The sequence below is a fragment of the Linepithema humile genome, chromosome 6 (genome assembly GCF_040581485.1).
Source record: "Linepithema humile isolate Giens D197 chromosome 6, Lhum_UNIL_v1.0, whole genome shotgun sequence".
In the NCBI taxonomy this organism is placed as follows: Eukaryota; Metazoa; Arthropoda; class Insecta; order Hymenoptera; family Formicidae; genus Linepithema; species Linepithema humile.
In genome coordinates, this window is record NC_090133.1 from 14,364,825 (window position 1) to 14,389,605 (window position 24,781).

Below are 24,781 nucleotides of genomic sequence, written 5' to 3' on the forward strand. Positions count from 1 at the left end.
CCGCGAAAAAATCGCGAGAATCGAGCAATAAAAACAGTACACATGTACTGCTTTTATCAAATACTATACCAGCACAATTGTTATAACAAAAGCGGTATTACCACAAGAGCGTTTCAGACACATAACCACACGAGCATGATATAAAGTTATGTACCGAAATCGAACCGGAAAAACATCGCGAGAATGTTTCTGCACGCGTACGCCGTATTTATCGGATACAATATTAGCATGTTTTAACAAAAGCGATTTTACGACAAAAGCACATCAAACACTTAACGACACGCGCACAGGTAGAAAACTGTAGACAGGGTGAGAAGAAGCGCGGGAACGTGTATGCGCATGCACGGTTTATTACGGGTGCGTTCCACTTAACGCCCGCAACGACCGCGACCACAACTGCAAAATTGCGCGTTCCACTGGCCTAGTTTACACCGATTGTTTAGTACGCGTATCAAATACTAAATCTGCTTCTCCGATAGGTATAAATCGTTTAGTGTAAAATTTACACCAATCAAAGAAGCTGATTTAGTGCTTGGTCCGCGTACTAAATAATCGGTGTAAACTAAGCCAATAGCTCGCAAATGTCGCAAGCGAAAATTTTAGTGGAACGCATTAGACGACCACGGCATCTTCTGATAAATTTACTTCTATAACTGTGTCGCTTTCAGTATTGTAAAAAAGAATTATTTGCGACGACATTGTCAAACACTGTCAAACACCACGAACATTCTAGTTTAAAAACACGCGCGAAAATAGCTAAGATTACGACGACCCACGTTTGAACCACGGACGTCGTGAGCTCGACGCGGTCGCAATGACGTCATCTATGACGTTTCAAGCGTGACCACAAAGTATTATAAAGCAATGAAATTAACATGTAGTTTACTGTAGCAGCGCCAAGTTTTTTTGCGTTTTTTAATAAATATCCTTTTATTTTGATTACATTTTTTATATTTTTTTATTTTTTAATTAAATATTTTTATTTTTTAAATATTTTAGTCCCACTTGGTGCCATTTCCTGATATCATATTTTTTTGTAGAAAGTATATATAATAGCTTTTTTGAAAATTTTAATATATACAAGTTTTTTTTTAAAGGTTTTAATATATCTCTTGATAATATATATGACAGGTTTTTTTGAAAGGTTTAATATATACGACAATTTTTTGAAAGATAAAACAATACGGTTTTGTTTTAGTTGTGACAAGATTAGAAGTTACGTACCGCGGAAAAATCGCGAAAATCGAGCACATTGTATGTACTGCATTTATCACATACAAGGCGAGCACGGTAGTTATAAGAAAAGCGGTATTACGACTAGAACATTTCAGGCACATATATCGCAAACAAATATTGCTTCTTCCTAATTGGTCAATTCCCAATCTTCAATCTTCAATCTCAATCTTCAATGCGTCGTCTGATACGGGCTTTATGGAAGTATTGTAAATTGATTAGCTACCGCGTTGTCTTTTGCCGCGCGGCAAGCGTTGTCGTTTTGTGTGCAAGAGTCAATAAATATGGTTTGTTCGTATCGCGTGCCCCAACATGTTCCTACTTGCTTAAATGCGCTTCAATTTATTTGTTCAATCAATTGAAACGCGTTAATCAATTAGAAGCGGGTAAGAGCGTGTTAAAGCATGTAAGAACATTCCGACGCAAACAAACCTAAAAGATGTGGCTTTGTGGTTTGCTACAACAATAATATAACGCAAAAATGATGATTTCTTAGCAAGGGGAGAATAAAGTATAAACTATTTACTAATGCAGCCAATTCAGCCAAAAAGAACAGACCTTATGAAATTGGCCATGCAACGCATGGTCTATATATTATTACGTCTATGGGTTACGTATTCCCGAGTCCAGAATCCAGAATATGACATTGTTGTAGCATGTGTTGTATATTGCTTCTGTAGTATTTTCGCTTCTGTAGTATTTTCGCTCGTCGTTTTCGCTTTTGTTGTTTAATTTTCATTTTGTTTTATATATTGGTTGTCAGATATGTCATTTTATGGCTTAAAACAACGTAGGTACTTTATGTTATTCATAAAATTTTATATTTTATAACACATTATATAGTATATTGATTAATATTATTTCATAAAATAATACACCAAAAATGTTTCAGAAAATGTGCAGAAAGCTTGTCGAAAACCCAATTGCGATGATTTGGATTGTGGCTTTGTTCACTCATATAAATATTGTTATGAATACCAAAATACAAAGTGTTCTAGACAGAATTGCCCGTACCTACATTGCACCAGCGTCGAGCAATTTCGATACACAGTGACGGGTAAAGCAACAGACAATTTAAAAAGAGAAGTTGGCCGAACGTTACAAAGCGTGAACATATGCGGCGATTTCAAAAAAAATGTATGTAAACGAGCGATTTGTAATCGTCGACATATTCGTCCTGATACACAGCCGCTTGAGTGTCCGATATGTCGAGAAACAATTACAATGAAAACTTTTGGTGCTGCGACGTGCGGACATATATTTTGTTACAACTGTGCCTTACAATTTATAAGTAATGACGAAAAAATAATTATACAATGTCCAATGTGTAGGTTACATGTAACGTACAGAGAATTTATATAAACTTTAAGTACATTCTTTTATTGCTATTATTTTCTTACTATTTACTATTAACATTTTTGTTTACTTCTACTATTTACTTACTTTATTTGTTTGTATTTTTATTACATTTTCTTTCTTTTACTTTACAATCTTTATCTTATTTTACCAATTATACCTATTATTTACATGTATTCATCTATTGCATTTAATCGACTAGTTCTTATATAATATTTATTTCATATTAAATTTTTCACTATCTAAATACTTAAATTGGCTCTTTGTTTCTTATTGCACTCCTATTTCCTTCTACTTCTATTCTGTATGTTACCCTTACTCTTTCTCTTTCTTAAAATTCCTCTTCTTATCCTCTTGTTATCCTAATTCTATTGTTTTGTCTTTAATTTTTCCTTTTTTTCTTTTTCTTTCCATTTTAGCCTATTTAGAATCTTTCCCTTTACCTTATCTAACTCATCACTCCAAACCAAGTAAGAGACTGACTATGAAATTTAGGCGAAAATCAAAGGTAAGACATAAGAATGTGTTCTATGTACACTGAAGAAGAATAAAAATTAATCTGAAACAGATTATATTAATACACAGATTAGGAAATGAACAAAAAGCAAAAGTAACCTTGCGATAACTCTGGAAGTTTTTTATTTCTTTATACGATGAAATTTTATTATTTTTTTCATACTCACATAATGTAACTTTAACTCTTATGTTATGCATTTAACTAAACATTAAAGAAATTATTCTTTATTATTATCTAATTCTGTATTTCTTTATCTAGAACCATAACAATAAGATGCTTTTTGCATATTTCAAATATCTTGTTTCGTAAATATTAAATTTGAATACAAAGATTTAGACGTAAAGTTTTTATGAGATTTGTGCAGTATCAAAAAACTTATGCTTTGAATATACAAAACATCTTTTGAATAGATATAATATATATTACTGTATTGTATTCTTAATTTTTATATTAAATAATACAAAGAAAATAATACAATAAGAAAAAAATAGTTTAGATATGATATGTAGAACATATATTCTCAATATTATATATTTCTTTTGAATATTTAATTTGTGCAAATAACTGTTTCTTACATAAACAGTATATACAAAGTACATAAACGCAAAAAAAGGACAAAAATAGTATTGATAAAAGATTATACTTGAAGTTCGTATAAATTTTTTGTACTTTACGTGTAGCTCACATATTCGACATTTTATGCTAATTCCTTCCTCATCAGGACTTATAAATTGTAAGGCACAGTTATAACAAAATATATGTCCGCAAGTCGCCGCACCAAAAGTTTTTGTTACAATTGTTTCTTGACATATCGGACACTCAAGCGGCTGTGTATCATGACGAATATGTCGACGATTACAAATCGCTCGTTTACATAAATTTTTTTTGAAATCGCCGCATATGTTCACACTTTGTAACGTTCGACCAACTTCTCTTTTTAGATTGTCTGTCGCTTTACCCGTCACTGTGTATCGAAATTGCTCAATGCTAGTGCAATGTAGGTACGGGCAATTCTGTCTGGGACACTTTGTATTTTGGTATTCATAACAGTATTTATATGAGTGAACAAAGCCACAATTCAAATCAGCGCAATTCGGTTTTGGACAGAAAGCTTTCTGCAAGACATTTTCTGAAAAATTTTTGGTGTATTATTTTATGAAGTAACATAAATCACTATATAATGTGTTATAAAATATAAAATTTTATGAATAATATAAAAGCTATAATTACCTTGTTTTAAGCCATAAAATGACATATCTAACACCTAATATATAAAACAAAATAAAAATAAAATATATTTCCGAAATATTCTCACAATATTTGCACAAAAGCAAAAAAACGACAATAATTAATAACGAAAACAATAAGAGCAAAAACAACAAAAGCGAAAACGACAAGAGCGAAAATGTTATATCAACAATATGCAACATACGCTACAATATGTCATATTCCGGTAGCACCATAGACGTAATATAGACCACGCGTTGCATGGCCAATTTTATAAGTTTGTTCTTTTTGGCTGAATTGGCTGCATTAGTACACAGTTAATAATTTTTTTCTCTTCTTGCTAAAGGCCATTGCACGTAAAAAAATTTTAGCATTATCCGTAAGAAATAAACGAATCGACCAATCATAGTGAGCAATAACGCGAGCGCAATCTTAATTGCTCAGTGTGATTGGTTGATTTGCTTATTTTTTACGATTAATACTAAAACCTTTTTTGTGTGCAATAACCTTTGAGAAATCATCATTTTTGCGTTATATTATTGTTGCAGCAAACTACAAAGAGCCATCTTTTAGGTTTGTTCGCATCGCAATGTTTTTACATGCTCTAACACGCTCTTACCCGCTTCCAATTGATTAACGCGTTCCAATTGATTGAACAAACAAATTAAAGCGCATTTGAGCGAGTAAAAACATGTTGGGGCACGCGATACGAACAAACGATATTTATTGACTTTTGCACACAAAACGGCAACGCTTGCCGCGCGACAAAAGACAAAGCGATAGCTAATCAATTTACAATATTTCCATAAGAGCGATTATCACGGTTCGGTTATCACGTCGCTTCTTGCTGCACAGCAAGCGTTAGAGCTTATCCAGACAAACTTACATTGTCGCATAAACATATGCATAAGAAAATTGATTGGTCCATTTCCTTATGCATTTGCTTATGGACCAATCAATTTCCTTATGCATATGTTTATGCGACTATGCAAGTTTGTCTGGATAGGCCTTTACTGCGTCCTGTGTGCAGAAGCTATATTTCTGCTTTCAATAAAATATCATTTATTTGCTACTATAGTGAAACTTAGCAGTTTCCTATAACATTGACATAACTCAAATATAATGATTTCTTAGCAAAGGGAGAAAAAAAGTATAAACTGTGTATTAATACAACCAGTTCTGCCAAAGGAACAGACTTTAAGTGCATGTCAGACTAAAGATTAAAAAATTGTGATTATGAATTGGAGATTGTAATTTGATTAATTAGTATAAAGCAACCTAATACTGTTATACAGGGTGTCCCAGACTTACCGTATCACCCGTTAATGGCAGATTCCTGAGGTCATTTGGAGACGAAAATCTTAATACCAAAATGTCGAGGCTACTATAGTATTTGAATGGGAAAGGCTTAAAGTTTACCAATCAGCTTGTCAGAATTTCGCGCGCTCAGGGACATCGCATCTCGAAAGAACCCTTGCACAACACTTTATTCAATACGTTTTATTTACTTCACTCAGCTCTTATTATTTCTTTATACTAATTGGCTAAATTACAATTTCTAATTCGCAATTTCAATCTTCTAATCTTTAGTCTGATACGGGCTTTATGAAATCGACCATGCAACGCGTGGTCTATATATTATAATGTTCATAGTACTATCGGCATGCAACTTTGGTATAGGTTATATTTGCTTGTGTCGTACATTTCGCTATTGTCGTTATTTTCTGTCTATTATTATTTTTGCTATTGTCGTTCTTTTATTCCAAAAATATAAGTTTTAATTGCAAAAATGATTTGTCGTGATTATATGATACGCGTGTGTTATAGAAAGCCTTGTAAAATGTATCATAAAATCATAGCCTGTAATAACGAATCATGCAACGGCAATAGAGTGTGCAAATTTGTACATCTAATGGAAGATGAAATAATTGAAATTAATAATAATATACGACCGTTTCGTGAAACGGTGTACAATGAAATGAAACGTTTAGCTTTCATTTTAAGAGAATCTTATCCTACAGAATTAAGAGTACACACCTGCTCATTATATATGCTGGAAGAGTGTATGTGGCCGTGCTTATCATGCGGAACAATTTCCAACAACAGTAAGTCTTCTTTAACTGTTTAAAAATTTTAATTATTAATTTAAATTATTATGATAAATTAAACGTATTTTTAATTTCAGTAAATACTCCCCCAGTATGTAGCAAATGTTACATAATATTAAATGGGGATATAGAAGCATTGAATTGTGGCCATGTATATTGCAAGTATTGCATGGAACGACTGCAATTTCGCATAGATGGTGCCTTGCCAGCATATAATTGCGTAAAATATCATATGTGGGAAATGTTTATCACGTTATGTAAGTATGAAGAAAATAAATTTCTCTTTATCTCTATTTTTAACAACGTATCGCTAATTTGCAACAACAGTGACTCAACAATTTGTCACAACAGTGATATAATTAAGAAGTAATGATTTTCCAAAAAATAAGTTTCAATGTTACAATTTATTATAATTTTTATATTACAGTGAAGCAACTTTCTTATAGAGATATTTAATATTTCACTTTTGTTCTACTAGTAACAAGCAAAATCTGTTCTTTTCTATATGAGTGACTCAAAGTTAGCAAATTTTGAATTATGTCATTGTTGCAGCAAATGAGCGATATATGAAAAATGGAATTGGAAGCTTATGCTTTTTGTATATCTTAAAAAAATTTTTTTTGCTATATATATTCATCATATGTTAAAAAAATGTTAAACTTGTACTTATGTTCTGTACATTGCCAAAGAGTATTTCAATTTAAAAAAAAATATTTATTTTTAACATTTTTTAAATAGATTATGTTAAAAGCAACACATTTAATTTTATTTTTATTATTTTATTTAAGAAAATCTATTTTAAAAAGTATAAATTTATATATTCTAATAAAGATAAAATATGTTTACAGATGGAACAGAAGGAACAATTTAAACATAGAAGAAAAGATGGAAATATTTATATTTACTTTTATATTTGGTATATAACGCATTTAATCAAATATTAAAAATTATTTCTTATTAAGGGAAAAAGTTAGTAAAAACATACCGTATCTATAAGACTGACTTAAAAACGCATTATCTGCATAGCTTTTTTGAAATTCTTTTTTGGGCGTATATATAACAAAAAAAATGAGCCGGCATCTCGATGTTACAATAATTTAACAACCAATGTAGGACTAGCTTTGCAGTACATTGGTCGCATTTAGCAGAGTCAACAGTTGAAACACAGTAATCAGTAAATATTATTTGTGATTGCAATATACTATTTGATATACAACTGTTATATCTGCTAAATGTGACTAATAATATTGAAAAATGAATATCGGTCTAAGCATGTAATCAGTGATGCCAATTCGAGCTCGCTGGTACCATGGGTATCCCCTCCACTACGGTACCAATGGTACCAGCGAGCTCGAATTGGCATCACTGCATGTAATAAATGCGTATATGAGCATGCACGCTAATTTCCCACTTTTCTTTGTGCGCAAGCCGCAAGAGGGGAGAACCTTCGGAGCCACGCCATATTTGTGTGCTTTTTGCCATGCCATGTACAATGGGCGCGTTCAGCAGAACATGGTTGCGTTCCGTTTCGCACATTATGCGCACGAATTACATAGAAAACGTTCCGTTTCACTCAATGCGCGCATGAACAGCGCTTAGAATTCCCTAGATTCCCACCACCTGCAGCGCATAATACACGCATCAGCTACCTCAAGTTTGAGTTGCAGCAGCTTATGCGTTCCATGCGATTGCGTAATTGCACATGGCGATTGATAGCGATATTATAAAAAGTGTCAAAATAGGAAGAGTCATAATGGAAGAGTCATTGATCGAATTCCCAGTCTTCATTGAAGAAACGCAGAGTATCATTACATTTATTGTGGAATCCATTTTGATTTTCCGCTTCTAATGCGTTCAATATCGTTCCGTTTCAAAGCATGTATCATGCGCATAATGAAACGAAACGCAGCCAATGCGCTAAGCATTAGCGATGCGAACGATGCGTGCTATGCGCAAAACGGAACGCAACCCAAATCGCTTGGTAGCAATCGAACGTGATTGGCTCTTACTTTTAGAACCAACAAATCAACGTTAAGTGATGACTAGACGACAATTCAGCAGTTGTTCTGCTGAACGCGGCCAATCTTCCACGAGCTCGTGTTGTTACATGTCTGATGTGCTTTTGTCGTAAAATCGCTTTTGTTATAACGTGCCAACGTTGTATCTGATAAATGCAGCGTATGCGTGCATGTTTCTTGCGATGTTTTTCCGCGGTACATAACCTTAAATCTATATTATATATTATATATATATTATGCTCGCGTATGTCGTTATATGTGCTTGAGATGCTCTTGTCGTAATACCGCTTTTGTTATAATTACCGTGCTCGTGTTGTAACTCTAAGTTACAGAAGAATATCAAATATACCGAAATATTTTTTTACATTGTTCTTATCCAAGCGTATTTTTGCCTGTTGTCAACATTCCGTTACAAATGTAAGTAAAATAGTACTTAAAGGAAAAATTTTTTACTTGCTATGTATTAATGTATTCAATTCTAGTTTGAAGTATCACGTACATATTCATAAACAATAACTTTTTCTTAAGAAATTAGTTTTGCCGTTATATATATTTATTTATATGAAATATTTAATCAGCATATGGCTAATTTCAGTTTAATATAGCTTGCTAAGCATAAAACAGATTCTGAATAAATTGCAAAATATTATAGATAATATTCGATAATAGTCGAATATTATTCTATATACTGTAATGTAAATTCAGCTTATGTGGAAAGAAGTTATGCTATTCCAAATTTTATTATATTTTATGTATTGTACTATACTTTTAAAAGAAAATAGCTTATTTTGTAATTTTAATGAAAAAACTATGTGTTAATTTTGAAAATAAATAGTAACACTTAATAGTTTTTGCATTTAAAAAATACATATTAATTGAGTACAGAGCATCTGTATATAGTGTGAGTGAAGTATTGTTTATATCTATGAGTGCATTTAAGGAGATGCTTATTAATAGTAGTACAGATATGTATGCCATAAATGAATTCTGTGACATTCTAAGAATTTGTGAGAAATGCTTATGTATAGCAAAACTGTTAGTAATTTCAATATAACATTATTATCCAGCAATTTCTAATTCTACTTTTTTAAATTATATTATTAATTTTGTTTACTGCTTAAAGATCACTCACTCTCCCACCACGAATCTCCTTCACATACGAGTTCTCTAATATATCCTCTATTATATTCAACTAGTTTGCCATGTCCACTCAAACGACACGGACCTCCAATATCATTTTTAGCAAACTGACTCGTTACACCGAATTTAGTTTTGGTTCTTAGTTTTTTTAAAATAAGAAAGTTTACACGAAAACACAACATGACGGTACTGCTATGCATTGAGGTAAGAATATTTTTAGTAATTTTAATAAATAACAAGTAATATAAAGATAAAAGTAGACATTGGTTCATGCTGGTTTTAGAATAATTGCAATCAACCACAATTCAAGTCTTAAAAAGGACATCGTGTATGTTTAATGTAAAACATGATTTCCTTCCTGATGATCTTAAGATTGGTGTTATTAGAAGAGGCATGACTTTCAAGATGTGTTGTCCTTCTAAACAATTTTTAAATGTAACGAATATAAGAAGATTGTAATATCCGAATTAGTTTTATAAGTAACGATTGTTTATTAATATGTTCCGAATTTTATAATAACTAACTACTGAAGATGACCACAACCAGATGGTCGAAACGTCTAGATTGACCTAAACATTTGTTATAATATATTAATAAATTAAGCACGAAAATCCAGCTTGGGCTCTGTAGCTTGTTGTTAATAATTTATTTGAATAATTTGAGCCAATATTATAGTTTTAATTTATTTTATAAACGCAAGCTTCAAAATGCGTGAATCCTTTTTTAATTTTGTCCAATTTCATTTTGGCAAATTTGTAACTGAAGAATTTTAACTGAAGAATTTGCAACTGAAGAATTTTATGAATAATGTTAATTTAAGCATTAAATTACGCATTCGAATCAGGTTTCTTAAAAATTGTCTACAAAGAGATCTAACTCCTTCACATTTGAAATTTGTTTTTAAAAATTGCCTACAACTATACCACCATAGATCAGTAGCAATCTTTGATAATATCAGGAAAGAGCTTATTCGAAAAATAATAAGATTAGAATTAGATGATGCCTACGCGACTTTACAATGCGTCAGAAAAGAATGCCATAAAATATATGAGGTTGTAACTAGAAGATTACCACTCAATTTATACAATACGTTTTTTAATGGGCAAGAGAGACGCTCCCAAAAATTGTGGTTTAGAAACTTAGTTAAGATAAACAAAAAAATTGAATGGTTAGTTTCTAAACAGAACATTGATAGAAGAGCAAGTATCAAACCAATTGCTTTCAATACTAACAATGTGAAAACACATAATAATTTTGGATCTGATATTAATTCGAATATAATAATAATGCCTGACAATTTCAACTCTCAGTCGACCTTAGACGACAAACATAAAAAATGGTTCGTTAATTTATCAGATGTTGTAATTCCCAAAGAGGTCGAGCTTTTGTTACAATTGGGAGAACGTTTTAACATGCCTATCACGGAAAAAATGTCGATGTCAATTGAAGTCATAAAAAACATTGAAAGAAACATTGAAAGAAAGAGTGAAGATTACAAATGTTCTGTTAGAAATGATACTATATCAATTATAAATGGGTTCTGTAAGGGAAACTCCCGCAATAGTGTTGATGACAGAAAGTTACTCAATTGGTTGTACAAAACAAAAAAATTTATAAATGAAAACCCTGATCTATTATTCACCAGGGCTGATAAAGGCAATAGTACAGTAGTCATGAAAAAATCAGAATATATGGAAAAAATGGTCGACATACTTTCTGACACCAACACCTACCAAATTGTTAAAAAAGACCCAACTAAAATATTAACTGATAAACTGAGGTCTCTACTTGCCAGATGGAGAGAGAGAGGTTACATAGATGACATAAAATACAGGTGTCTTTTGGAAACGGACGGAAACACACCTAGAGCCTACGGTTTGCCAAAAATCCATAAAGAAGGATATCCTCTCAGAGTAATAGTATCTTCGATTAATAGCCCGTTATATAAGATAGCTAACTTTTTACATGGAATCCTTGCAAACAATGTACCTAATTCGAAAAGAAACATAAAAAATAGTTTTGATCTAGTTGAAAAGTTGAATGGTGTTTTTTTAGAATCGGATCATTGCCTTGCTTCTTTAGATGTTGTTTTTCTTTTTACGAACATTCCTGTTGAAAAGGCAATAGAAAGCATAAAAAACAGATGAGAATGGATTAGAAGGTACAATTCCATACCAATAGAAGAATTTTTAATTGGTATCAATTTAGTTTTAAATTCAACGTATTTTAGTTTTAATAAAGTAATTTACAAGCAAATTTTTGGCACTCCAATGGGTTCTCCTCTCTCTCCAATAATAGCAGAATTTGTGTTACAAGATTTGGAAAATTCAGCAATCGAACGTCTACCTTACAAATTACCGTTTTATTTTAGGTATGTTGACGACATACTATTTACGGCTCCAGAAAATCATTTAGACGAAGTTTTGGAGACATTCAACTCAATGCATAGCAGATTACAATTCACATTGGAAAGAGGAATAAATAATCATATCAATTTCCTAAACGTTAAACTAATATCGGAAAACAATTTTATTAAATTTGATTTGTTCCACAAACCTACTTTTTCGGGCAGATATTTAAGTTTTTATTCGCATCATCCCATGGCACACAAAAAAGATGTTATCATTGGCTTATTTGACAGAGTTGTAAAGTTAACACACCCACAATATTGGCACAAGAACATCGAGGAAATGATTTCCCTACTTTTAATTAACGGCTATCCATTGGAATTAATTTTTAATAGTATTAACGAAAGACTTAAAAAATTTAGCAATAATTGTTGTAATAAAAACAAAAATAGCAATGATAGAACGGGTTATTTTACGATACCATATATAAAAGAAACTTTTGATAAATTCACACGGAACATGAAAAAATACAATCATCATTTAGCCTTTTCGTGTAACAATAAACTTAATAGGTTTATAAAAACAGGGAAAGACATTATTGAATCCATGAGCCAATGTGATGTAGTATATAAGGTAACGTGTCATGATTGCGAGGCTAGTTATGTGGGACAAACAAAGAGAAAATTGAAAACTAGAATTAAAGAACACAAGTCGGATATAAATAAAAGAACGGGATCCCCTTCTGTCATTTCTTGTCATAGATTAGAAAAAAACCATGAAATGGATTGGGAGAATGTAGAAATATTAGACAAGGAAATGTCTTATAGCAAAAGGCTTATTTCCGAGATGTTGCACATAAAACGGCAAAAAACGAGTCTCAATAAGCAGAACGATACTGAGTTACTGCCAAACTTGTATTTGTCAGTTCTCAATTTGTTTACTGCTTAAAGATCACTCACTCTCCCACCACGAATCTCCTTCACATACGAGTTCTCTAATATATCCTCTATTATATTCAACTAGTTTGCCATGTCCACTCAAACGACACGGACCTCCAATATCATTTTTAGCAAACTGACTCGTTACACCGAATTTAGTTTTGGTTCTTAGTTTTTTTAAAATAAGAAAGTTTACACGAAAACACAACATGACGGTACTGCTATGCATTGAGGTAAGAATATTTTTAGTAATTTTAATAAATAACAAGTAATATAAAGATAAAAGTAGACATTGGTTCATGCTGGTTTTAGAATAATTGCAATCAACCACAATTCAAGTCTTAAAAAGGACATCGTGTATGTTTAATGTAAAACATGATTTCCTTCCTGATGATCTTAAGATTGGTGTTATTAGAAGAGGCATGACTTTCAAGATGTGTTGTCCTTCTAAACAATTTTTAAATGTAACGAATATAAGAAGATTGTAATATCCGAATTAGTTTTATAAGTAACAATTGTTCATTAATATGTTCCGAATTTTATAATAACTAACTACTGAAGATGACCACAACCAGATGGTCGAAACGTCTAGATTGACCTAAACATTTGTTATAATATATTAATAAATTAAGCACGAAAATCCAGCTTGGGCTCTGTAGCTTGTTGTTAATAATTTATTAATTTTAACGTTTTTTAATTATTTTTTAGATGGAGGAAATAAATGGGAGGAAATCTGGTACAATAATTTACGTTTATGATGATTATACTTATAACAAGGATTCTCGTAATCCAAATATTTTGAGATGTAATACTCGTCGATCTACGAATTGTTTTGGTACCCTTAAAGTTGATAAAGATGGCAAAATACATTTAGTTCAAGATCATACTCATGTTCCAATAAAATGGAAAGTAAGGCATTTTATCATGAAACAAGAAATGCTGCAACTTTGTCGAGATACATCTTTACCATTGAAAGAAATATTTGATAGTGTCTGCAGAAAGTAAGTATTTTTCAAGTTTTAGTATATTTTTCAGAACATTATACAGGGTGTCCCGCGTAAGGTGTACCACCGGGAACTGGGAGGTAGATGGGATTGAAATAAATATAAAAGTCCTTTACCGTTTTACGATATTCGCAATAATAAACGAGATATTAATTTTTACAATTGGACTAATGAGAGCGCGTCGAGAGAAGCGCTCGAGCCGCTCGAGGTCTAGCCCGGCCTAGTCTATCATACATTGGCTGCGGGCGGCGCGTTGGAAAGGCAAGAGGGGAAACGCGCCGTGGCTCGGCGCTCAGCTCACGTCTCGCCGCACCGCGCCTAACGTCACGCGTCTATGCCGCTACGCACAATCGCGATTACAATATGTATGTTGTATAATAATGACAAATAACTTATTTAGGGAAGAAAATAATAAAAGATCGCGAATTTGCGATAAAGTACGATACGATAAAGAAAAAAATTACAATTGTGGATACTGTAATTAAGTTATTTTGTATTTATGCGTTAATTTTTTACATTAACACGATTCTGTTACTTTTACTTTATTATGATATTTATTTGTTGTGTACATTTGATATGAATTTTTTCACAGTGCAAGGAAACGCTATCGTTCCCACACCACCTTGAGGTAGATAGCTTGGCGCGTTTTTTTTTTAAAGTGGTTTCCCCAGTAGGCCTAATCCACTCTTCTCACACTTCTAATTAAGTGTATGTTCAAAGTGCCTTCCTTGCATTTGCAAACATACTTCTACTCTCCGAGAAATTTGCCGTGTTGCACGGTGCGCCATATCTGGAGTGATGGTTTGAAAGGCCGCTATGATTTCATCACGTACCTCATTTTCAGTACCATCACGTTTATGCTCGACTAAAGCTTTGATATAGCCCCAAACGAAATAATCGAGCACGTTTAAATCTGGCGATCGTGCCGGCCAAACGATCGGACCACCCCGACCGATCCATCTATCCGAAAAACGATCATTTAAAATTTCTCGTACTCTACGAGAATAATGTGCGGGAGCTCCATCGTGCTGAAAAATCAGCGTTTCCCGCTCTCGAAGAGGAATGTCCTCCAAAAGAATGGGCAATTCATTTTCCAGAAATTCTGCATATCTTTGTCCATTGAGATGTGCCGGTAAAAAATACGGCCCGATCTGAAAATTTGCCACAGAAACGTTATGGAAACAATGCAATAGAAAAAAATGTCTTTATTTGCAAGAATATTTACCACTCTGTTTGCAAATATTCCTGCCCACACATTTATGGACCACCGATATTGGAAGGTGCACTGACGAACAGCTTGCGGATTCTCCTCTTCCCAAAACAAGAAATTGTGAGAATTGAATACACCATTCGGCGAAAAAGTTGCTTCGTCCGTCCATAAAATGTGATCGGGAAATGAAACATTTCGCCGACATTGTGCAAGGAATCCTGCGCAAGTTTTATTCATGATTATTATACAGTTAAAAGCGCTATAAATATCAAATAAAAATTAGAATAAAATCATAAAAATACCTTCACAGAAATAGATGCGCTGTATTTCATCTCGTGGAAAAAGTTGCTGCACACGTTGAAAATGGAAAGGATGCAATCCATTTTCTTGCAAAACACGATGCACTGTGGTTCGTGGTATACCAAGTGCGCGACTTACACGGCGTATAGTATTTTGGGGATTTTCCTCGAACGCACGCAGAATTTGTTCGTCGTTGTTGACGTGACGACGCAATACCCTGTCACGGTTTTCATGCATCATAACAACTCCTGTTTCTATTGCGCGTAGGAAACACCTCGTTATTGTGTGTCTGCTTGCATGCCGACGATTCGGAAATCGCTCCGCGTACAGACGCTCCGCGACACGAGCATTTCCTCTGGCCATACCGTAAAAATAAATCATGTAAGTATACTCTTCCGTTGTAAAATTCATTATAAGCGCACTCTAATAATACATTACTAAGAACAGATACGTGCAACAAATGTAAATACGAGAAAAAAACAATTGAAAATATATTTTCAATTATTTTTTTCTTGTGGTCATATATTGTTTTTTTCTCGTATTCACATTTGTTGCACGTATCTGTTCTTAGTAATGTATTATTAGAGTGCGCTTATAATGAATTTTACAACGGAAGAGTATACTTACATGATTTATTTTTACGGTATGGCCAGAGGAAATGCTCGTGTCGCGGAGCGTCTGTACGCGGAGCGATTTCCGAATCGTCGGCATGCAAGCAGACACACAATAACGAGGTGTTTCCTACGCGCAATAGAAACAGGAGTTGTTATGATGCATGAAAACCGTGACAGGGTATTGCGTCGTCACGTCAACAACGACGAACAAATTCTGCGTGCGTTCGAGGAAAATCCCCAAAATACTATACGCCGTGTAAGTCGCGCACTTGGTATACCACGAACCACAGTGCATCGTGTTTTGCAAGAAAATGGATTGCATCCTTTCCATTTTCAACGTGTGCAGCAACTTTTTCCACGAGATGAAATACAGCGCATCTATTTCTGTGAAGGTATTTTTATGATTTTATTCTAATTTTTATTTGATATTTATAGCGCTTTTAACTGTATAATAATCATGAATAAAACTTGCGCAGGATTCCTTGCACAATGTCGGCGAAATGTTTCATTTCCCGATCACATTTTATGGACGGACGAAGCAACTTTTTCGCCGAATGGTGTATTCAATTCTCACAATTTCTTGTTTTGGGAAGAGGAGAATCCGCAAGCTGTTCGTCAGTGCACCTTCCAATATCGGTGGTCCATAAATGTGTGGGCAGGAATATTTGCAAACAGAGTGGTAAATATTCTTGCAAATAAAGACATTTTTTTCTATTGCATTGTTTCCATAACGTTTCTGTGGCAAATTTTCAGATCGGGCCGTATTTTTTACCGGCACATCTCAATGGACAAAGATATGCAGAATTTCTGGAAAATGAATTGCCCATTCTTTTGGAGGACATTCCTCTTCGAGAGCGGGAAACGCTGATTTTTCAGCACGATGGAGCTCCCGCACATTATTCTCGTAGAGTACGAGAAATTTTAAATGATCGTTTTTCGGATAGATGGATCGGTCGGGGTGGTCCGATCGTTTGGCCGGCACGATCGCCAGATTTAAACGTGCTCGATTATTTCGTTTGGGGCTATATCAAAGCTTTAGTCGAGCATAAACGTGATGGTACTGAAAATGAGGTACGTGATGAAATCATAGCGGCCTTTCAAACCATCACTCCAGATATGGCGCACCGTGCAACACGGCAAATTTCTCGGAGAGTAGAAGTATGTTTGCAAATGCAAGGAAGGCACTTTGAACATACACTTAATTAGAAGTGTGAGAAGAGTGGATTAGGCCTACTGGGGAAACCACTTTAAAAAAAAACGCGCCAAGCTATCTACCTCAAGGTGGTGTGGAAACGATAGCGTTTCCTTGCACTGTGAAAAAATTCATACCAAATGTACACAACAAATAAATATCATAATAAAGTAAAAGTAACAGAATCGTGTTAATGTAAAAAATTAACGCATAAATACAAAATAACTTAATTACAGTATCCACAATTGTAATTTTTTTCTTTATCGTATCGTACTTTATCGCAAATTCGCGATCTTTTATTATTTTCTTCCCTAAATAAGTTATTTGTCATTATTATACAACATACATATTGTAATCGCGATTGTGCGTAGCGGCATAGACGCGTGACGTTAGGCGCGGTGCGGCGAGACGTGAGCTGAGCGCCGAGCCACGGCGCGTTTCCCCTCTTGCCTTTCCAACGCGCCGCCCGCAGCCAATGTATGATAGACTAGGCCGGGCTAGACCTCGAGCGGCTCGAGCGCTTCTTTCGACGCGCTCTCATTAGTCCAATTGTAAAAATTAATATCTCGTTTATTATTGCGAATATCGTAAAACGGTAAAGGACTTTTATATTTATTTCAATCCCATCTACCTCCCAGTTCCCGGTGGTACACCTTACGCGGGACACCCTGTATATACCCAGATAACATTTCTTGCGCGCAAAGTTTGCGCGTCTTATGCATATAAACTTTGTACGCGGTTTACGTGAGTTTTGCCCGCAAATTTATTAAGCTCATGTATTGTCCGTTATACACCAGCAAATCACATGCAAATGGATACCATATTTGCTCGTAAGTTGCTTGCAGTCGTTGTGCTCAAACGACTTGTCCCGCGCAGCGCACAGGAAGCATTCTAACAAAGGAATAGCGAGTAGCGATAGTAACTGCGGTTATGTGATATACGTGACTGACTGTATTAATTTAAGTGAAAAACATTGCTCTGCTCAACACATTCTACTGCAGCCCTCATTCACTCTTCTCGTAAGTAACTCGTATCGATAAAAACATCATATATTTTCGAAATATATTCTATATCTGTAGCGTAGTATATTTTGAAGTGTTCTAACCTATATATTTTCAACTTTATGTGAAAAGTCAGAAAAGTCAGTTTAAAAATAAATATATTTTTATATGCATATTATCTACATTTTAAAAACTATCATTTTTATTACATTTTTTTGTCATAATATAAAAAAATATGATTTGTAGAAAAATATATACATGTAACTCTGTATAAAGAAACAGATTCCTATCCCAGACAGTACAAATGTCTTAAAAACATTTACAAGATGTATGTCTACAAGTTTTTAAACGTATTTTAGACATTTGTACTGTCTGGGATTGTAATTTTAATAAAGTTATATGTATGTATATATATATATATATATATGTTTTTGAAAGAAGTATATACATTAAAATTATAAAATATGTCATATTATTTTCTTTTATATTGTAACATATAAAATTTAAGATGGAAAAATATAACTATATATGTTCAGTAAAATTTGCAATTATTTTCTTGTATTTTCTGTATTCTTTATATTGTATTGTTTTGTTTTCTATTATTTTCATAAAAAGAACAGATGATGCAATTAAGTTATACATAATGATAATCCGAATTTATCGACGTTTTTTAGTTCTGACTTTTATTATTTTAATATTTTCTTTTAATTCTCAATAGAAGCTGTAGTTCTTCTTTAAACTGATTCCTGCCTTAATGTAATCTGCAATGCAATATATTTGAAAACTTTACAGAATTTTACAGTTATAAATTTTTAAAAATTTTATAAACTACATTATTTTTATAAATTACAGCCTAGATTATTCCACAATGAAGCCGGTTTATGATCGTCCATCTCAGAAGCCATTTAATAGCCTTTCTGTTCGTCAACAACAGCGAATAAAGAAAGCAATTAAGGAAAATGTGCATAACACAACAATACATGAGAAAACATACAATACAAGATCAGTAGATAATTATCTGTTTCAAGTGAATACAAAAGATGGAATGTGCAATGAATCTCTATGTTTAGATGTAAATTCTTCGAATAATGAATTATTTCAGTTTCAAAATGAAGAAATTAATGCGGAATTTTCTGAAATAGATTCTGATGAGGATGTATGGATTAACCATAATTATACTGATGAAGAATGTGATTATTCTGACGACAACAATATTGAAATAATTGATAATTTCCACAAACAATTAGTTTCTTGTTTTGTTCAAAATAATTTCACTCATGTTCAGGGAAATGCAATATTGAAAGTATTAATTTCTCATTCTTGTTTTTCATATTTACCTAAGGACATACGCACTCTTTTAAAGACTCCTTCTAACACTGGAGAAATTGTAAAACTTGAAGATGGAGAATATGTTCATATTGGCTTCGAAGTATCTATTATTGCAAAATTATCTAACATGCATTCTCATGCAATTCCACTTTCCTTAGAGATAGATATTAGTACTGATGGAGCACAATTACATCGTAATGGAAAAATTCAAATTTGGCCTATTCAATTTCGAATTTACAATATAACTGATAATAGTCCTGGAATAGTTGGAATATACAAAGGTTATAAAAAACCTAATAATCCAAATATATTTTTTAAATATTTTATTGAAGAAATAAAAAAAATTTCTAATGCTAGAGGTATTGTTTATCGAAATAAATTAATACCTATTATTTATAGGAGTTTTATAGCCGATGCTCCTGCTAGAGCATTTATTTTAAATCATAAAGCTCACAATGCCAAATATCCTTGTTCTAAATGTAAAGTTTCAGGTCTTTATTTAAATGGAACAATGTCTTTCCTTGGTACAACTCATGAGCCTCGTACAGATAATGAATACGCACAATGGAAATATAATAATCATCATAGTAATGAGACAGTTAGTCCTCTGTTACAAATTCCATTAAATATGGTATCTCAAGTGCCATTTGATTACATGCATTTAGTGTGTCTAGGCGTGGTAAGAAGACTTTGTAAAGCATGGTTGATTGGAAATTTTACAAAATCCGCAAAATTATCTGCTAGACATATTGACTTGATATCTTCAAGATTGGAAAGTATACGGAAATATTGTCCAGTAGAATTTTCTCGATCACCAAGATCTTTGAAAGATTGGAGAGATTATAAAGCCACAGAATTCCGACAATTCTTACTATATACAAGTCCTGTTGTACTAAGTGGAATATTGCAAGAAGATGTTTATTTGCATTTTTTGTTGCTTCATACATCAATACGTATATTAATATCTTCAACATATTCACAAAAATTATTGCATTTCTCTGATATTGCATTAAAAAAATTTGTTTTATTATCTGAGAATATTTACGGCAAGGATTTTATATCTTACAACATTCATGGCTTGTTACATTTAACAGAAGATGTCAAAAGATTTGGACCCTTAGACACCATTTCTACTTTTCCATTTGAAAATAAAATTCCATTTATCAGAAAGTATATCAGGAAGCCACATCTTCCTTTGCAGCAGTTTATTCGAAGAATGAGCGAATATCATGGACAATCAATACACTATGAAAAGTTGACAATGAATAATCACATTCGAGTATCACAATCACATGAATCTGGTCCATTAATTCAAGATGAAATATTCCTTCTTTGTAAGCAATATAAAAAATTAGAATACAATAACATGATTTTTAGTCTTCGTCTTAACAATAACTGTTGTCTTTTGAAATGTTCATCAATTTGTTTGATTCAAAATATTCTTGTAGCGGATGAACAATATTATTTTATTGTAAAAAAATTTAAATACGTTAAACATTTTTATGATGTTGGCATTTTATCTGACAAAGTTGAATTTTTCGTATGTTCAAAATTACTTAATAATGAAATTGTTCCTTTAACAAATGTTGTAACAAAATGTTACAGAATGCCATTTTTTGAAACTGATAAAAGTGATAATAATAGCAGTAATGAAGGCACTGACACATATAAGTATGTAGTAGCTGCTATAAATTTTTGATAATAGATTTTTCAATTATTTAATGTTTTGTTTTTACACTATTTTTAATTTTGACTTATGAAAAAGATTATTTTTGTCCTTTTTTGTATATATTTCATACATCTTTATTATTCACATGAAAGGCGGTCTTCTTTAGAATTTAATAATTTTTTAATTATGAATATGCTTCTCAATGTGTGGGGATTCATTTATTATACATGGTACGTTTACAATAAAAATTACATAAAAATTATTTTTCTTTTTACATTTTATTGTAAAATAGGAATATATAACGACTTCATAATATTTGTTACTGTAAAAATTGTTAATTTTATGTACAGAGTGTCCCATGACTCGAGGTTCATAGCTTAAGGGCGTGTTATTGAAGTTATTTAGAGTTAAAATTGTTTAATAAACATATGTCCGAAAATGCTTCTTAACAGATAACCCCACTAATATATACGTACAGTGCTGGATTCACGATATATCCGCGCTCGATATATATAACATTGATAAGTTTGAGTCAGACTCAGACTTGACATTAAAATTAACTGACAGTGAAGTGGATGTGCCCGTAGGTAACGAATGTAAAAAGGTAAGCAAAATTGTATCTTTATACTTTGTTGCTACTCTTACACTGCACTCATACGTTACTATAAATTATAATTCTTTATTCTTTAATGTATTTTTTATTAAATCAGCGATGACGAACCAATAACTTTACTATGAAGAAGCACATGAAAAAGAAGAGCAATGATAAAAAACATGATATTTCTATAAAAGCTGATAGACCCTTTTTGGGATTAGATACATTGAATACGAGTTTCATCGATTCTGACAAGAAAATTACCAGTCCACCAAAAAGTCCATCAATATTATTCCATGGATGCCCTAGAATATATGGCAAAAATCTGATGAAGCAATCTCGACTTGTGTTTCAATCAGCAAAGTGCAACGAAAAGAAGATATCATTGCCAAATAAACCAACTAGCATATTGCCAAAAACAGAAGAGAATTCCATTAGTGATATTTCTCTAGAAAAAGTATTTGTTACTTCGAAAAGTAATGCTTCAAGCACCAATGAAACTGTCGAAGATGATGTAGTAGAGCTCAGTCCTACAGAGAGTAGATCTAATAGAGCTAGACGTTTAAAAGAGAAATTAAAGAGGAATGACATCAATGACATAAATAACATCAATTTATGTGATACGGAAAATAAACCACCTGTGGAAATATTACTGAAGAAAAATAGGTAAATATTTTTTAATACAAGTTAATGTAATTTTCTTTGTCCATCTGATACATAAAAAATTATTTGCAGGAAAAAAAGAAAGAAAAACATTCCAGAGCAGCTTAATATGCGATGCAAAGCTGACAGAGCAAAAATAGATGGCTGGGATTGCTGGGAATGCAAACAGGTAATAGACAGTTAACAAATAATATACATACATATAATTGCATAAAGCACATTTTTTTACAAAAAAAAAAAATTAATTTCTAATCTTGTTTTATTTTCAGTATTACAAGAATTTGTCATTGATGGGAGAAAAGTTGCAGAAACGGAGAAATCAAGTCTCGCGTCACCGACACAGATACGAGAGACCAGCAAATACACCAGAAGGTATAAGTTTTGTGTATTTCCATATATACTTTATATATTATACATAATACATATATATGATAAAACATTAAATTTTTGTACAGGTTTTTGGAATCCAGAATTTCCTGAGACATCCACTTATCGGCAAAATTTAAATTGAGACATAGTCAATTACAATATAAGTAAGAACATAATATGTTTAATATTAAAAATAGTAAATATATTTAAATTGTATCTCGAATGGAGAACATTTACATTATAATGCTTGGTGATGTACCAAGAAAATTTGTACCTTGTGCACAGCATTTAGCTTCGTAGAAAAATTAATTTTCTACAAAGCTCAACGCATTACCATCCGTGTTCGGCTCGTATTTGCCTCGATTATTTACATTTGTGACTTTGATCTTACGAACCTGTCATTCTAAATTTGTTTGTAAATATATTTGTTTCAATTATTCCATGTATTTTGTATTTCTTAAAGTTTGATGAAACTAAACAAACATAAAACATCTGTATTCAAAATATTATACATGCGTCAAATATGACCGGAAGGAAGTATTAAGTGCTTTCATGGCTTGAACATAGATTGATTTATTATTTTACATGTATATATTATATTTTGGATAACATAATATATAGATTTATATATTAGGTGTAGTAAAAAGTAATCCATTATTTTTGCATTAAATTGAAGGCTTTATTTAGCATAGTTAGAATGATCCGATTTAGGTCAAATATGCACCGTTTTGTTCGATAACTTGTTGCCATTTTGAAGGTAATTTCATAATGCCTCTCTCATAGAAACCCTCGTCCCTACTGGTAAAAAACTGGGACAGTCGATTTTCACAAGCTTCTCTTGAGGCAAATTTTTCACCAGCAAAATTATTCGCCATAGACAGGAACAGGTAGTAATCACTTGGCGCCAGGTCCGGACTATAAGGTGGATGCATAAGAACCTCCCAACCAAGCTCCCGGAGCTTTTGGCGAGTCACTATCGATGTGTGTGGCCTGGCGTTGTCCTGATGGAACACAATTCCTCTTCTATTGGCCAAAGCTGGCCGCTTCAGGGCGATTGCTTCCTTTAGACGGTCCAATTGTTGACAGTACAGATCCGAATTAAGAGTTTGGCCGTAGGGGAGCAGCTCATAGTAGATGATTCCTTGCCAATCCCACCAAACACACAGCAAAGCCTTCCTGGCCGTCAATCCTGGCTTGGCCACCTTTTGCGCCGGCTCACTGCGATTCGACCACGACCGTTTTCGCTTGACATTGTCGTAAGTGATCCACTTTTCATCACCAGTAACCATCCGCTTCAGAAATGGGTCGATTTTGTTGCGATTCAGCAGCAATTCGCAGATGGAAATTCGGTCCATGAGGTTTTTTTGCGTTAATTCGTGAGGCACCCATACATCGAGCTTCTTTTGGAATCCAGCCTTATTTAAGTGGTTCCAAACGGTTTTTTGTGCAATGTTTAGCTTCTGGGCAATCGAAACAGTGCTTACATGACGGTCGGACTCGACGATTTTCATTATTTTATCAACATTTTCGACAATTGGCCTTCCAGGGCGTGGTGCATCTTTGACATCAAAATTACCGAAACGGAATCGACGAAACCAAAATTGCGCGTAATTGGCTGTTACAGTATCAGGACCATAAACATTATTCACATTTTTAGCCGCCTGGCTTGCGTTTTCACCTTTATCAAAGAAAAACTGTAGAATATGACGTATTTTCTCTTTGCTGGTGTCCATCCTTGACGTGCGCTCAAACAATGCTGAGTCAAGCAATCACAAAACTGTTTCAGAAGTTTTTTAGTTCGAAATCTTATCTTTCTAACGCCATAAAGCGTGACCCGATCGCACTTATACAACGCGAGATACGGATTACTATAGCCATCTATTAGAAAAATAATGGATTACTTTTTACTACACCTAATATATATAACTATCATTTTCTTTTGTATATATT

The 24,781-nt window shown here is 33.0% G+C and overlaps 1 protein-coding gene across 4 annotated transcripts; it reads left to right on the forward strand.

The window, feature by feature from the left end:
• Positions 1 to 1,383: 1,383 nt before the first annotated feature.
• Positions 1,384 to 23,340, forward strand: LOC137000619 (DNA endonuclease RBBP8-like). 4 transcript variants are annotated; one of them, XM_067357790.1, is made up of 7 exons: positions 6,559 to 6,698; positions 7,290 to 7,410; positions 13,594 to 18,224; positions 21,915 to 22,465; positions 22,535 to 22,631; positions 22,732 to 22,834; positions 22,918 to 23,340. In XM_067357790.1, the coding sequence occupies exons 4-7, from the start codon at positions 21,939 to 21,941 to the stop codon at positions 22,971 to 22,973; spliced, it is 783 nt and encodes a 260-aa protein (XP_067213891.1). In that variant the 5' UTR covers positions 6,559 to 6,698; positions 7,290 to 7,410; positions 13,594 to 18,224; positions 21,915 to 21,938; the 3' UTR covers positions 22,974 to 23,340. The 4 variants fall into 4 exon arrangements, 3 of the variants coding, with proteins under 3 accessions (XP_067213891.1, XP_067213893.1, XP_067213892.1); XR_010890888.1 differs by lacking the exons at positions 21,915 to 22,465; positions 22,535 to 22,631; positions 22,732 to 22,834; positions 22,918 to 23,340 and adding exons at positions 1,384 to 2,023; positions 2,126 to 6,438; positions 19,059 to 20,723 and having other exon boundaries at positions 6,519 to 6,698; XM_067357792.1 differs by lacking the exons at positions 6,559 to 6,698; positions 7,290 to 7,410; positions 13,594 to 18,224 and adding exons at positions 21,006 to 21,434; positions 21,555 to 21,808.
• The last annotated feature ends 1,441 nt before the right edge of the window (positions 23,341 to 24,781 follow it).

Bases quoted from the DNA above. Each gene is read 5' to 3' on its own strand.
- LOC137000619 (XM_067357790.1), top strand. From the start codon at position 21,939: ATGAAGAAGCACATGAAAAAGAAGAGCAATGATAAAAAACATGATATT. The intron at 22,466-22,534 runs GTAAATATTTTT...AATTATTTGCAG, and splicing joins ATATTACTGAAGAAAAATAG to GAAAAAAAGAAAGAAAAACA. The intron at 22,632-22,731 runs GTAATAGACAGT...TTTTATTTTCAG, and splicing joins ATTGCTGGGAATGCAAACAG to TATTACAAGAATTTGTCATT.